We start from the raw sequence: 17,028 nt of genomic DNA, 5'->3' as shown, positions 1-17,028 counted from the left end.
AGGCGTGGCACATAGTGAATAGTGTCCTTGTTCCTGACTTATTCCATGGAATAAATAATGAGTGCTTGTCTGTGTGCACAGCTTATGCCATCTATGACATAAACAATCATAGCAATGGGAAGAGGATACAATTCTTTCCTGCTACAGGAGAGATGGACCTTTCCTGTGACACAAGACAAGAGCGACCAACCATGCAGAGCGTTTTATCATTCAGTTTTTCCTATTAAAGGCAAATTAGGTAGTAAATCCAACAACACTGATCTTATGAACAATGTGCATTTACCATTTTTTGCATTGAGGCCTGCAGAGCATTGCCTCCAGCATGTATGAGCCGCATGTGCAATGCACAATGTTTACCCCCAGATTCAAGTCCATACAGAGGTACTTAGGGCTGACCCTAAGTGGGATAAACAACAGTGAGGGGGGAGGGATCACACGCAGCAATTACGGTAAAGGGGGAAGGTGGCGGTTTGGGTTTTGGGGATGTTGTAATGCGACCATGCACCCTAAATATGGGAGTAACATGAGACAGTGTAAAAGGTGCATTTAGCCCTTAAAGTGTATGTCTGGACAAAAAAAAAAAAAGTTAATATATGTCCACAATGCATGCACATTTCTCTCCTGCTGGACCTCCCACTTTCCATAAGAGGGTGGCGTTCTCTAGTCCAGAAGAGGATGACTGGGCAAGGTTGACAACAGTGAATGGGATTTTAGTGCTGCAGAGGCAACGTTGTCAGCTCACTACAGTACCCTAGGCAGTCACCAGATTTCTGGCAGAATCAACAATATTTTTCGGTCCTTGCTGCATTTTTAAAGAGATAAAACATGGGGAAATGTCCATGTACTGCAGAGATGAACTGAATTTATTGTTTATTTTACCCTGATATACACTTTAAGGATACCTGTCTTTAAAGCAATATGGGGGCTGCCACTGCTGACCCTAAAATGTTAATTCCCTGCTGGCATGCTGAGCCTCTGGATTCAATGATTTCTGAATCCTTAACCTGAAATAAAGGAAGTGAAATGAGTGAAGTCCAAGCAATACGAATTTACAGAAGGGTGTCTTGATAATTTGCTACACTCTAAGCACACCTCAGAGGCTTCATGTAGTATTGGAAGTTGGTCCAGCACTGAAGTATCAATCAATATTGATACCCGCCTTCACCAGAGACCTATAATGGACTCCAAGCCCTGAAGCACAAAGCACAGAGGTGCCATTAGATTCTGCTGCCTGTGGGTACAATACCAAACACACAATTATTACACAACAGGAAGGAGTATTGATGGCTGCACAGAGGAAGGGGGAGGAACCCAGGGCATCTTGTACCTAGAACTTAGAACCATATATGACAAGTCTTCAGGCTGTACCTGGTGACAGGGCCAAGGTAGGCCTGATGGTCATGGTGCTTCCTCCGTTTGCCTTGTAGTGGACAGAGATGGCGTTCAGCAAGGCTTGTAAATACTTCTCCTGCTCGATACTGCTTGATGACTCGACAGATGAGGCTGGAGCTGAAGAGTGACAAAGCAGAGTGAATCAGATCACAGAATACACATGGGTGGCACACCAGTGCAGTCATCTGCCTGGACATTATAACGTTGCAGCAATTTCATATCTTCACTTGGGAAGGTGGATGAATGGCGCTGGAACCCCAAGGTTTCTTAACATGTTCATTTTATATTATTGTTATTATATAATAGTCTGGAGGTGGTGCAAATACAGGGAATTGGAATATTAGGCTGGCCGCTTCTGCAAATTGACGGCGTTCCACGATCACTTTGGGTTGCGATAAGGATGAGTAAATTCAGAATTGAAGCATCACACTGTGATATTCAAGTCCTAACACAAGTTCATTATTATGGCAGTTTGTTTATAAAGCCCAACTCGTTTTGGGGGCAAAAACTCCCCCTCCATCAGGGATCAAGAAAATCAAATGGTGTATGTGGACTCCATATATAGTTGAGTCTTAATAAAGTGTTACGAGTATGCAGCAGCTTTAAGCGGTCCTGCTGGAACCAGTTGCTGACGCATGCTGTACAAACTCATAACTCTTTAATAAGTCACAACTATATAATGATTACAGAGTCCACAGACATCATTCTACGTTCTTAAGCCCTGATAAAGAGGGTGCCGTTACAGCCCAACATGCATTGGCTTTATTGCAATCTGTCATTGGAGTAAACTTTTATTTGGTGTGGAGCTTCAACCTCCAGGGCTATGAGTCTGTGCCTTCCTCCGACCCCCGGCACTCACCTGCAGGGTGCGTATTCTGAGATTTAAAGAGCCCAACGACCGTCTTCCCGTGGAAGCCCCCGGACCGAAGTAGGATAGCGTTTGTTTTGGAGTTTTTCCAGGAGACCACCGGAAGTCTGTTATGTCGGTAACATCTGGCCACTTTCTGCAGACTGCTGTCCTGAACTGACTGCGGCACAACCAGGAGACCGGGGTAACTGGAAGATGGGAAGAAAGAGTCATTTCATGCAAGATGGACAATAGTGAGAAATGCTGGTTCAGGGAAAAAGTAAAAGCACCCACAGAGCAAGGCTAAAAGTTAGTGTTATGGCCACATATGTCTGCTTTATCAATGTATGCACAGCTCTCTGCACTTGTCAATCACTGGGGTCCAATCCCGCTATCCTTGTCACAAAAATACTCAGAATGTGTATTAACTAAAAATATCTTCTAGTTATCCTTAGGTGGAATGTCATAACTTAAGGTGATAAGGTTCGGTACTTCTGGGTATGAAGAAGCAAAATGGAACATGATTGGCACAGTGCTGTCACATGCAGGTATCCTGAGCCCTGATCCTTTCTTTGAGAAGCAGCAAAGGAGGGAAGGAAAGTTAAAGTGACATTAAAAAGTCAAAGCATTTATTCCCTCCTTCCCAATCCTGCTGTAGGGACTTACCTTAAATGATGTCTCTTAATCCGATCTTTTTCTTCTTTACTGTCCTTTTCAGCTGTCCCTCCAGCGCTGGTGCGGGTCTCCAATCCAGTGCCGACTCCTCTGTCCTCCTCTTCTCTGCTGTCACACGGAGTCTGTGCGGGTGCACGCTGCTCCATAGACTTACCTTGTGTCTCTCCTCGTCTCCCGGCCAAACATCGTGCACATGTGCCCGCCCCAAGATCCTTTGCGGCCGCCCGAGACTCTTCAGATGTACACAGGTAAGTGTAAACCCTTTTTACATTTTTTAAAAAAAAAATGTTTTTGCATATATCTACTGCTTGCCAGCCTTATATATATATGCAAAAACACACAAGGGTTTAATAACCCTTTAAGTATGTGAAGCTGCGGAGCATTAAAATGAACCTGTTGCTTTGCCCTCCATGCACAAATCTCTTGACAATCAGGATCACAGGAATAGCATGATTATAGACAACACTGGCGTTGGGGAGGATAAACAGGGAGTTAATTCATCACGTTACAGTGACATAAGGCTCTGGTACAATATCCTATATGCAATGCAGCACTATCATATTGTGAGCAGGATGTAAGCATTACTTTAGCCAAACCAATGTGTGTCTGTTTTTACATGTACACCACTCCAAGTATTGGCTTTGCCAGCACTATCAGAACTCATAGACCAGAGGAGGAGGTGTGTACATGGCAGCCAACATGGTGCTTGAGAGGCGCAAGGCATTAAAGAAACATATAGAAGAGTGGCTGCCATTAGTAACGGTTTACATTAAAATGAGGAGAGGAGTTTGAGTTCTGCACTTCCTACAGTTTATTTTTTTAACTGTACTTTCACCAGGGTGCTGCTTTAAACTCGAGGAATGTTTAGTATACAAGTGTACTAAGAATTCAGCAGCTGGACAGTTTCTGAATTACAAACCGTTGAAAAATTCACACAGGGCACCACAACCTTTACACCACATAGGTTAAATGGGTCAACAAAATGCAAACACTTCTGTCTATGCTAACAATATGTGCAGCAACCTGTCCTTCTTCTGCCACACATTGGGAGCTCACATGCTTCTAACACGGAACTCTGTGAAAGGTCTTCTGTGCAGTGACATGAAAATAAAACTTGTACGTCACAGATGGACAAAACCTGACGGGAGATTTAATTGAATCAAACATAATACATAGAGCATGAGCTTCCATTTGGTGGGTGTGATAATTCTGTGAACACCCTTCCTGGCACATATCGCGGGGGATCCTTGTCCGGGAACGTGGGAAGAGGAGAAATTAAAGCAAGCGAGGATATAAAGGAAATGTGCTGACTTGGTTTGAAGTGGTGCTTTTAACAACTAAAAACTCTTAAAGTGAACTATTCCCCAAGCATGTAAAAATAGATTTAATGTCATAATCCGTTCCGTCAGCTGTGTCAAATGCACTCCTCCCTACCCCAAAATGTGCAGCTTAACCCCCCTCACACACCCCTATCTCCCCTCTTATCTGTTATGTTGGGCTCTCATCCAAAAATATATCCTCACTTGCCCAACGAACCCAGGGTTGCGCTCCTGTGATCTGCTACCACAGCCTGGGCCCCCGTGCTGCCATCTTCTTCTGTGCCATTATCTGATGCCCGCTGTCTCTTGCAGGTCCGATGACAAGTCCGCTTCCTGATCGATGGGGGACCTTCCTGCTGCAGCCCCCAGGAAATAAGTGCATATTGCAGAAGGCTGCAGGAGCAAGGACATGTCATTCCCTAAATGAGAATGGCGGCGGTGGTGCTGGCAAAAAAATAAGGACCCCTACCCCCAGCCTTTTTATATTGTGGAGATGAAAGGCAAATTGCCAAAGTGGATCTGCACACTGAAGGTCTGTTTAAGCGGACTAAACAGTCTCTGATATGCAAACCTTGACGTTATGCATAAAAAAGTCAGCAGGTAATTCTTCATCTCCATCTCTAACCACTCCCCCTATGGCTGACCAATACAGTGAGCCGTATCACATGGCTGTCACAAGAAGGTCAGAGGTCTCTGAGGGCTTGTGGGCTGTTACAGGCAGTCTGAAATTAATTAGCACTTGTATACCAAATCTTGACACTAACATATTCTGAAACTGTAACATTGCACCTTCTCTGCAGTGGGATCTCCTGTAATATCAACATATCCATTGGCTGCCTGATCCAGTATACAAACGAAGAGTGGCAATTCCATTAAGGGGGGACATCCTTACCTGTAGTGGGTACAGGGTATACTGGACGATCCAAAAGGGTCACCAGAGTCCATGTTCTGACCTCTTACTTGCTGTGAGGTCAGAGGATCCGGTGAGTGCTTTATAGCCATATGGTAGAGGTTGCAGCGTCAGAGTGTTTTGAGTACACTTTCACAATGCCTTGGAACTACGGCGGAAGATACAGTGCTACAGCTTCAGAATATATTTCAATGTAAACACTTGGGTGCTACCTAATTTATGATCTTCGATTTAATTGGACTGTAGAACGTCCTATTTATGATGGCTGCTAGTCGGGTATAAAATACAAAGTGGGGACATCACCCTCTCTAGACTGTGTGAAAGGAAACATGGTGCCACCTAATGGTTTTTGCTCACCGCTTAGGCATTGGTGAGATTTTTAAAAACATAGTGGTCAATATTTGGTAAAATTACACAGTTATCATAGCAGTACACTGTGAGGAAAAAGCAAAAAATGCATCATGTCTCGCTCCATACTAACATACACGCGGCCCGCACTCACCTCCGGCACAGGGAGTACATCCTGTTCATGGCAGTCACTCGGAAATGCTCGGATTTGATCCGTGTGGAGCTGTTGCTGATGGTCCCCAAGGCCAGGCGCTGGTAGTCCCGGAAACAGGCCCTCTCCACTAGCTGCTCCATGGTGGACTTCTCCGACGCTTTAATGGTTCCGCTCGGTAGCTCGTTATCATCTGAAACTGGAAAAATGTAGAAAAAGAAACACTGGTATTGACAGGAAGTGATACTCAGGGCTTCCATATGCAAAAAGCTTAAAGTGATCCGGTCACCTATACGCAGGACAATTAGCCCATCAATCCAATCCCAAAGTCATTGCCTTAACCTGCCACCCGTCACGCCTTTTGTTATCAAATTAAAAAATTACACCGAGCAGCACAACAAAGAATACATTTCTCTTTAAAAGATGCCCATCATGAAGCTGCCATTAGTAACTTCTCTTTACGTATCTGCTAGCTGCCTGCTTATCAAGCGAATAGAATGGAGCATGTGAGGTGGAGGCACTGGAGATGATTCATAAATAATTATTGGGTACAGAAGGTCAATTGCATTCAAGTGGGGTTCGATGACTGCTCCCACCACAAACAGGGTACCCTCTAAACTAGGGGACATAGTTGGAATCCAGAAATAGAAGATCCAAGAGCACTAGACCAAGGAACTAAAAGTCCAAAAATATTTTAATCCTGGAGTTAGTTTATAACAAGAAGACATAAAAAAGCCTTGTCGTCTTGTTATGAACACCAGTATTAGAAGATATTCGGACTCTTGGTTCTTTGGTCTGGCACTCTTATTAGGCAGGTAGAATGGCATCATACTTTGAGTAGACAACCAGCACTAAATATGTAACTATGGCCCTCTGACTTGACTTATTCTAGATTAGTGACTCATCAAGTACTGAAGTAAGGCAACCAAGCAACTAGCATTTTCAGAAGGAGGACAGCCACAGCAGCAACTCAATCACTTCATTGCTAGGGAGGTGCCTATGTAGTTCTCTCTGTACATGTCTACTCTAAAAAAAGACTATAAATCTCTTTCCTGGTTGTCAGTGCTTAGGGGAATGGCTTCTCCCATGTGCGCCTCCCTAGCTATGAAGTGATTGAGTTGCTTGTGTTTTGCTCTGTTCTGTAGTGACTGGAGAGGCTCGTTATTTCGGTCCAGTCCTGAGCTGCACTCGGTGACAGAGGTCGTCATCTGTCTGCCCTAAGGAATAATTCAGAAGGAGGTAAACTTTCAATGAACACACCATACCAGAAATGTCGTCCTCCTCGATGCGGCTGCCTCGCTCCTCTAGAATGGTTCCAGTCTTCTTTTTGGCAACGTACGGGCGTCCAATTGTCATTTTCCCGGCACGTTTGGCCCCTTTCACAATAGTTTTGGAAAGTGTCCTGAAACAGTTAAAGAGTCACTGATCAGAAATAGACTACCTTCAATTACATTGCCACACACTGAACTGTATATAGGTTGTGGTGGCACCCTGGAAGGCATGCATGAAACCTGAAAGCCGCACTGGAAATCATTACCGGAACGAGGTGTTCTTTTCCTTCTGCTTCGGGAGGATGATAGGGGGCGCCGCCTGTCCAGCGACAAAGGCGAACATGCTGAAGATGGAGACAGGATAGCGGAACTTCATCATTTGCTTCTTAAAAAGGTCCACCATCTCCGGGCTGACCTCCTCGTCAAACGCTACTTTAATTAGCTGAGGGAAAGAAAAAAAAAAAAAAAAGAGACATTCCTAAAATCGAACTGCAAAGAAGATTATTCCTTGATAGACACATTGTCAGACATGAACCACCCGGCAGTCCTTCCCAGAACATACCCTGAAATGTATAAAGGTAACCTAGGTCCTGAAATACCTTCACTGCAGAAACGGAGCTCCTGGCTCCAAGGGCAACTAGTCAGATCACTAGATGACTAGTCACGTCATAACTGGGGAAGGTTACGGTCCAGATTTTCCATCAGTTCCCATTTATTTTCTGTTCTAATAGAATTTGTTAGACATCCCTGTGCTAGTTGGTGGACATCAAATCAAATTACCTAGAAGAACTTGAGGAAGATATAAAAAGAAGGCACAAACTAAAGATGACATTTAACCTGCTTATAATTTTGCCTTCCCTGGTCTCCCCCCTATAAAACATTTCTGTTCCACTTTAAAGGGTTTCTAAACCCTCAGCTTTTTTTGCATGGATCTACTGCCAGCAAAAAGCAGTAGCACATCTATGCAAAAAGTAAAAAACAAAAAAAAAAAAAACCTGCTTAAACAGCGGTTTAAACTTACCTGTATCTTCCCCACGTGCTCCCGTCCGAAAATGGGAAACTGCTCGGGCGGCCGCAAAGCATCTTGGGGCAAGCGCAGTTCACATTTTCAGCCGTGACGCGGGGAGAGACACAAGGTAAGTCTATGGATGCGTGCACCCGCATGCAGACACCATGGGAGAGGAAGCGCCAGTAATCACAGAGAAGTCTGCGCTGGATCGGAGACGCGCCGCAGGGCTGGAGAGAAGGCTGAAAACTACAGGAAAGAAGAAGATGATCGGATTAAGAGACATCATTTAAGGTAAGTCCTTTCATTAACGTTGTGTTGAGGCAATCTCTGTGTCACCTGCTGCTTAAGTCTTTGATAAGTCTGTTGCAAGCCAGCGCAGCAAACTTATCAAAAGGCATCGTGCAAAACAAGTAACTGCAACTATTTTGTTTGATAAATCGCATTCCTCCGGTGATTTGTACCATATAAAAGTTCGTCCGCTCGCTCGTGGTTGTGAGACGCTGACAAGTGAATTTGTAAATAGGGGCCCGGCATCTTATTCAGCAGAATGTTATCTGTACCTCTAATGTGATCTGACAAACACGTCCAGATCTCATCTGTAAATACACCGCAAACTGAAAACACATTGAGCGACTCATCAAACCGCAACGTCTCAAAACATGCCGCGCAGGACCATCAGACATATCATGAATGTAAATATCTCATCACAAACATGCAGATGTTATGGGATAAGCGGTCATACCGCAGAGGACGTGCGAGTATGTCTGTACCGAGCCAAAACCAAAAGACGAAACCCCACAGACAAGAAATATGACGGCCGTCAAGAATTCCACAGCGTCAGCTAATAAATTGTGTCAGAGAGGCAGATTTGGCCGCTTGAGCTGGCCAAGTGTTGACCAGAGTGACTCCATCTTGTTCCTCTACGGAGAGACTTCCTATAAAACTAGGAAAAAAGATTTTGGCTTGATGTACACTGCCTGGCCAAATAGAGGTCATCACCGGGATTTTGGCCAGTGTTATGATCTGGGTTACTTCAGGTCTAGGTTCAGCAAAGTTATGTTCCCAAAAAATGAGGTCAGCTGCCGACCTGAATATACTGAATGTCTAGGATTTTCCAACTATGGATTTCTTCTTCCCTGATGGCACACATTGGGCATATTCCAAGATGACAACGCCAGGATTCATCGGACTCAGATTGTGAAAGAGTCATTCAGGGAGCATGAGACATCATTGTCACACATGGATTGGCCACCACAGAGTCCAGACCTTAACCCCAATGAGAATCTTTGGGATGTGCTGGAGAAGACTTTACACAGTGCTCCGACTCTCCCATCATCACTACAAGATATCTTTGGCGAAACTCAAGATGGAAATAAATGTTGTGAAATTGCATAAGTCTATCGAAATGATGCCATGGCGAGTTTGTGCCGTAAATCAAAGCTAAAGGCGATCCAATGAAATATTAGAGCGTGTGACCTTTTCTTTGGCCAGGTAGTGTACACATGATATCTCAACTCCCACCCTACATGCTTGTTCTGGGTAATGAGGAAAAGATAACACAATGGAATCCACACCAACCAAACACAAGCCAGCAGTGCCAGATTCCATATTCCAGTCATCAGAGGTTTTCACTTTTAGGAGGTCAATCCACCCAAGATGGCTACGTAAAGGCTACTTTAAAGTATGGGAGGGTTATAACCCTATCAGCTTTTTTTTCTGCCATCTGTGTCCCACTAAGGAGATTTCCCTTCACTTCCTGTCCCATAGCCACAACAGGAAGGGAGAGGAAATCCCTCAAAGAGAGGTCACCAGAACTAGTGTCCCCATTGGAAGACTGTTCATCTATTCCTGTTCTGGCGACAGTCTAAAACTTGGGACTTTCACTCAGTGATAATGGTCACCAGGACAAATCGAGAGGGTGAATCTCCCTAACCGGGACACAGAAATCAATAAAAACCTGAGAGGGGGTCTAATCCCTCTCCACTCTTTCCAAAACTAGAAAAAGAGTTTTGGCTTTGGTTTCACTTTTATAGTTAGGTTGACTCACCAGTAGCCACTACCAAACCTCAGTGACTGCAAGGGTTACTGCCCATCCCTAACATTATGGAGTCTCACTGCTTATGCTGTATTCTCAGTTACGCAAGTGATATAAATCAGCATGTTGGGCAGTGTTCTGGCTTTCTAGTCAACACTAGTTGTACATTACAGAAAATACAACATGAGCAGTGAGACTCCATAATGAGAGTTGGGTAAGGCTTGGATGATTTAAGCATTCCCTGTCCTTTCATGGAATGGCTGCAGCAGGTGGGAGGAGCTGGGAGCTCAAACCCGAGCTGGACCAAGGCAATGGCATATTGTTGGGATCATGCAGACATTCACTTTATGTCAGAAACCTTCTTAAAGATATGAGCAGGTAGAGTGGATCTCGTGTCTATTGGAGGCCTCCAGGCTGGCCAGCTGCTGTTTAAGTTACAAAACCTCTCTGGATCGGTATTTCTCCACTGGTGGTGTTCCTACCCCCTCCATTTAGGAACTCCGGTGTAGAGAAGTCACCACCATAGAGCTTCATAGATACAATCATGTCATGTGCATGATTCAACCTGCTGCTATCAAACCGATATCAATGTATACTGCTGATGTCTTTACAGACTCCAGTACGGGCCCCTAAGTGTCCTCACCCTAGACCGACTTGGCTCCAGAATTGGACATTATTACGTCTGCCATGTATGAGAGGAGTATAGATGGGTGATTTATCATGGATGGAATGGTTCCACTTTGCTGCTTGCGTCATACGGCTAAACGATGCGGGTACATAAAACGCTCCTCTGCCCGACGCCTCCGTGTGATCCCTTCTCTCCAACTGTGCAAGCAGAAAAACGACGTTTAACCCCCTCAGGACCGTGTGCTGTATAAATCAATGTTGAACTTGCTTTACTCAAATTTAAAGTGAACCCTTCCATTCCATGTGTGAAGATAATGGCACCTTCATATAAACCTTTTCAGACACGCTCATCCTTTGCCAATAACGTCACGTGCATCCAAACCAGACTGAACAGCATCAATACTAATATGCAAATGTGGACTTTTTATCAAAAGTCAACAGCTAAGCCCTCAGCTTCATCTACAACCACTCCCCCTGACATATGCGAAGAGCAGTGGTACGACTGTCACTGGAAGGGCTTGGACATGTGGACTGTGATTGAAGGTCTGGCATTCACTTCTCTAGCCTGACTGTCCCTGGCCCACCTATATAATTTATTGGACTGCCTATCCTACATACACCCACTCCTCCAGACTGACACCACCTACCTACAAACACCCACTCCTCCAGACTGACACCACCTATCCTACAAACACCACTCCTCCAGACTGACACCCACCTACCCTACAAACACCCACTCCTCCAGACTGACACCACCTATCCTACAAACACCCACTCCTCCAGACTGACACCACCTATCCTACAAACACCCACTCCTCCAGACTGACACCATCTATCCTACAAACACCCACTCCTCCAGACTGACACCACCTATCCTACAAACACCCACTCCTCCAGACTGACACCACCTATCCTACAAACACCCACTCCTCCAGACTGACACCACCTATCCTACAAACACCCACTCCTCCAGACTGACACCACCTATCCTACAAACACCCACTCCTCCAGACTGACACCACCTATCCTACAAACACCCACTCCTCCAGACTGACACCACCTATCCTACAAACACCCACTCCTCCAGACTGACACCACCTATCCTACAAACACCCACTCCTCCAGACTGACACCACCTATCCTACAAACACCCACTCCTCCAGACTGACACCACCTATCCTACAAACACCCACTCCTCCAGACTGACACCACCTATCCTACAAACACCCACTCCTCCAGACTGACACCACCTATCCTACAAACACCCACTCCTCCAGACTGACACCACCTATCCTACAAACACCCACTCCTCCAGACTGACACCACCTATCCTACAAACACCCACTCCTCCAGACTGACACCACCTATCCTACAAACACCCACTCCTCCAGACTGACACCACCTATCCTACAAACACCCACTGCTCCAGACTGACACCACCTATCGACAAACACCACTCCTCCAGACTGACACCACCTATCCTACAAACACCCACTCCTCCAGACTGACACCACCTATCCTACAAACACCACTCCTCCAGACTGACACCCATCTACCCTACAAACACCCACTCCTCCAGACTGACACCACCTACCCTACAAACACCCACTCCTCCAGACTGACACCACCTACCCTACAAACACCCACTCCTCCAGACTGACAACCACCTATCCTACAAACACTCATTCCTCCAGACTGGCGCCCATCCATCAAGGCATTTTGATATTTGCGTAATTCCTCCCAAGTGCTGTGATGTTTTCAGGTAGCTATGTAGAGCATCCTGACGGCCCCTCCTATCAGCCTGCCTTTATTACATAGAGAAGCACAAAGACCCGGTGATGACATCACTAGGCCTAAATCAAGGTATGTAATGAAAACGGAAATGTTTCATTTAAATTTTCATTAGCATGTTGACGACGGGGGAAAAGGAAACATGGAAGGTGAAAAATAAGCATAATAAACTTTAGCAATATCTTAGTTCGAGTCACAGGTGACAAAGGTAATGATTACTCAAGCACTCATTGATGAAGAATCTGAGGAGACAGACAATATTAAGACATCAGTGAGGTGATTGCATTCCAGATAACCTTGGAGGTCAGATGGGGAGCTGATAGCCGCACCTCTGTTATCTAGAGTTTTGCTCACACTGCGTTATCTGTTGTCAGTTAGAAAAGCGTTTTCTTCAATATGACACAAATTCCAAGGCAATGAGACCAAGACATACGAGTTCTGCAGAGGACATATCATCTACGTGCAGGGGAGGAGGCCATGCTCAGAGAACAGTAAGCTTTGGGCAGTGTTGGGCATTGCACCGTGAGAAGGACGATGGAAATTGGGAGAGGTGGTCAGCAGATTTCACTAAAATAATCACATGGTTCCAGGGGCGGAGTTTGTCCATATAAGGGTATCATCTTTTTTTCGAGTGTGTCTAGGCAGCATCATGTGTACGGTCCTGTCTGCCACATGCAGGACCAATGGCAAAATCAATAACAGAATAAAAAAGCACCAGTTAATTCTCTTAAATTTGCACCTACATTTGGTAAAGATAATAAGATATATCTGATCTGCGCTTATGGATAAATCGGGTGAACCAAATAAATAAATCAATGAGATATCAATATATAAACCAATCTACATATCAAAAGATTTAAAAAAATATATAACAGCACCATCCTCATCCTCACCAGCAGCACAATCCCCACCCGGCCAAGCAGCAGCCGCACGATGGAGAGCTAGCGGGCAGCGGCACCACCGAGCACAGGAACCACACTCTGATCATGGGACGAGACGACTGGGAGATCACCGACTGTCATCTCGTCTTCCTCTGCCTAGAAACATCTGAGGTCTGGTGAGTGTGCACCCCAGAGGGGAGTTTTTGACGTGGACACCTTAATGTGGAATTCATTCTTATCTTCAACACGCTGTTTTCACCGGAAGTTTTGATCTTATTGGGACTCACTTCTCACTATATCTATAATATATATTATTTTGTATTCACTTTTATGTATCGCTTGGATTGAATTTATAATTTTATATATTTTTTTATGTTTGCATTGATTTTTTATATACTTTTATGTGTGAAACATTTTTCAATGTTTGAATTAATTTATTTTCATAGAAATTGTATACACCTTTTGCACCTTTGAGATTTTGACATTATTTTGATTGTTATATGTTAAAGTCCATGGACATTTTTCTTTTATAATTGTGTAACTATGTAAAGTTGGCCTAGGTGTTTGCTCCGGTCTTCCTCTGGCCCACAAATGCTGGAGGTAAAGGCTGAACCCGAAGGACATTAGTTTTTTTTTTCCAGCCTAGCTAACAATGTAATTATGCAACTGTGCACTTCAGCCTTACTGATCCATGAAGTGAGTTGGTGACGCCATCTCCATTTACCTGGAAAGTGGCTGATCGAATCTGGAGTCCTTCCTGCATATTCTGCTGTAGGTGGTTCTGGATGTTGATCTTTTTCTCTCGGGTTATGGAAGCGATAGGGACGCTGCGTATGACGGTCTGCTCGCCCACTACAGGAGGAAACAAACAGAAATGTATGTTACATATGAAGTGCAAACAATTGTTCCTCCCACACGATACACAGTGCTCCCTGCAAGGTACAGCTACATGACCACAGAAAAAAAACACTCAATGGTAAACAGGAAGCAGAATCTGAGAATGGACAAGAGAGGAACATAACCAGGAGATATCTCAACAAGAAAAGAGGGTGATGGAAGATCCCTCCACTCCTTCCACCAGCAGGAAGGAGATCCTGATGCCCCTACACAGATCTTCCACGGATCACTGGCAGGAGGAAGGAGGTCCTGATTCCTCTATATAGATCTTTAGTTATCACTAGAGGGGTCTCCAGCAGGGGGAAGGAGGTCCTGATTCCTCTATATAGATCTTTAGTTATCACTAGAGGGGTCTCCAGCAGGGGGAAGGAGGTCCTGATTCCTCTATATAGATCTTTAGTTAACACTAGATGGATCCCCAGCAGAAGGAAGGAGGTCCTGATTCCCCTATATAGATCTTTAGTTATCACTAGAGGGATCTCCAGCAGGAGGAAGGAGGTCCTGATTCCCCTATATAGATCTTTAGTTATCACTAGAGGGGTCTCCAGCAGGAGGAAGGAGGTCCTGATTCCTCTATATAGATCTATCACTAGAGGGATCCCCAGCAGGAGGAAGAATGTCCTGGTTTCCCAGTATAGATCTTAATTCCTCTATATAGATATTTAGGTATCGCTAGAGAGGTCACCAGCAGGAGGAAGGAGGTCCTGATTCCTCTATATAGATCTTTAGTTATTACTAGAGGGATCCCCAGCAGGATTCCTCTGTATAGATCTTTAGTAATCCCGAGGCAGTTTCTATTTGCTGCTTCATTGGTTGAAGGCACTCTGATGTCATCATTTAGAATTTCCAAGTGCCCCCCAAAAAACCCAGAGCAGCAGCACGCAAAGGAGAGCACCGGGGGAGCGAGGGTAAGGTGAGTAAAGCTGCTTTTTAATGTTCTCCTTGACCAGGGGTGATCAAACTGGCTCTCCAGCTGTGGTGAAACAACAATCCCATCATGCATCTGTCTCTGGGAGTCGTGCCTGTGAAAATCTTGCAATGGCTCATGGAATCAATAGTTCCATAACTGCTGGAGGGCCGGAGTTTGCCCACTTAGACAAAAACAAGCATTTAACCTTTGAAGGGTGGGAAGAGCCCCAATGCAAGGGCAACTTTGGATTTTACACGGAGTGCAGCTTTAAGTGGTAACATGCCTGTTACATACAGGTCGTAAAGAAAACACTTAATGTCAAATGTCAGCACCTTGCACCTGAGAAAAGAATCCTTCCGAAAAAAAACTAATTTCCTAACTCACTGCCTTTCTAAGAGGTTTGCACAGAACCTGATGTGAAATAATAAGCATCCCTTGCAAAAATAGTTCCTTTTTGGTTTGATACTTTCAAAAATACTCTTGTAGGTTAAAGGGAGAGATACCAGGGCTGCTCCTTTTCATATTACAATACTGAGACTGCTCAGGCGGTGATAAGGAAAGTAGAGCCTTTCCCCAAGCTGTCAATTTGAAGTGTTGACAAGGCTTACATTTATATTTCCCGGCCAAGCAAGTTAGAAACTACAATAAAGAACCCGTTGCCATGTATATAGGTCATATTTCTATTTGCTAATGTTTTGCATTAATCAAGTTGACGAGCCTATTATCCGGCTGCACTAGGGCCGTGATTGCGCCTCCCACTGATGGATCGGACAAATTGTTGGCGGTGGGCTGCACCAATGTTCTTCCAGCGAGACAGGTACAATTTGTTCTCGGATAATGGAATATGTATACACAGGGGGAAAGGTCAGGCCTCACAAAATACACAAATACTGCAATATACACAAACGACGGCCTCAGCTCCGCATAGAAGCCCAATCTCCGGGATTATTTTCACCGCCGTTTGCCAATTAGCTGCCACTTAAATGGCTGTAAATCCTTCAGCTGGCTGGAGGGTCTCCGCATTGTGGAGCAACCAGAGAGCAGGGGCTGAGATATCAGCTGCTTCCATATGCTGATATCCACCGCCGATCGCCGATAATTACAAGTAATTTGTTTCATAAGAATCAGATGCGTAAGCCGAGCTCCAGATGTAAACAAGAATCACTGAAGATGCCTGTGTGGAAAATGTTCCACTTCATTGACGGATCTCTGCCAAAACCAAGTCTTTCCACTGGTGGATTGACATGTCAGGGCTTCTTATAGGCCGGATTCACTTGTATGTGGCATCAATGTGTGTCAACGTGTGTTGTGTCCAGGCAGCCCATTTATTCTGCAGGAGGAAGGAGGTCCTGATTCCTCTATATAGATCTTTATTATCACTAGAGGCAAGGCATCACAGCCCACAGGAAAGGGAACCTGACCCTTGTTAAAGAAATGCACAGCAGTGCGTTATGGCATGCTGGGACACAGGTGCCTTCCTTTAGTAAAATGGGCTGCCATTCAAAATAAATGGCACCGCATTGTACCAACGCATGCATAGAGCAGTATACCTCACACAGAATGTGACAGGTCGGGCTAAAGGGAGCCTGTCTGAATAGGTATATGGAATGCTGCCGCTGGTAATGTGACTCCAACATGATCACACAGCTCTGGAGTTTGCACCCTAAGAAACAAGTTAGTGATGGTGGCTCCCATATTGACAAGTTCCATTTAACACCATAATGCCATGACACCCCAATATGCCCATGTAATCTTCTCCGTCATGGTTCCTTGTGCCGAAGGAACATTAATCAGGAGCACACACAGCTGTTTGTCTCTCACTGATGATCGGGAACTTATCGGCATGATTCCTAACAATGTGACCACCATAACAGCCAATCATTAGGTTTACAGAAGGTTTGTTTACAAACAAACCTGCAGGCTGAAGCTGCCACTGTGCCCGGCATAGACGTGGACGTCAAGGAA

The 17,028-nt window shown here is 44.9% G+C and overlaps 1 protein-coding gene across 1 annotated transcript in view; it reads right to left on the bottom strand.

The window, feature by feature from the left end:
* Positions 1–17,028, bottom strand: part of SBF2 (SET binding factor 2) — a 301,018-nt gene that overhangs the window by 39,864 nt on the left and 244,126 nt on the right. Inside the window, 6 exon segments of the mRNA XM_018555287.1 lie at positions 1,369–1,509; positions 2,252–2,448; positions 5,646–5,841; positions 6,908–7,044; positions 7,180–7,355; positions 13,981–14,108. Coding sequence (XP_018410789.1) covers positions 1,369–1,509; positions 2,252–2,448; positions 5,646–5,841; positions 6,908–7,044; positions 7,180–7,355; positions 13,981–14,108 — 975 coding nt within the window.

This window comes from Nanorana parkeri, unplaced genomic scaffold (assembly GCF_000935625.1).
Source record: "Nanorana parkeri isolate BGI_ZX_2015 unplaced genomic scaffold, ASM93562v1 scaffold10, whole genome shotgun sequence".
Taxonomy (NCBI): domain Eukaryota; kingdom Metazoa; phylum Chordata; class Amphibia; order Anura; family Dicroglossidae; genus Nanorana; species Nanorana parkeri.
This window is presented reverse-complemented; position numbering and strand designations above follow the sequence as displayed.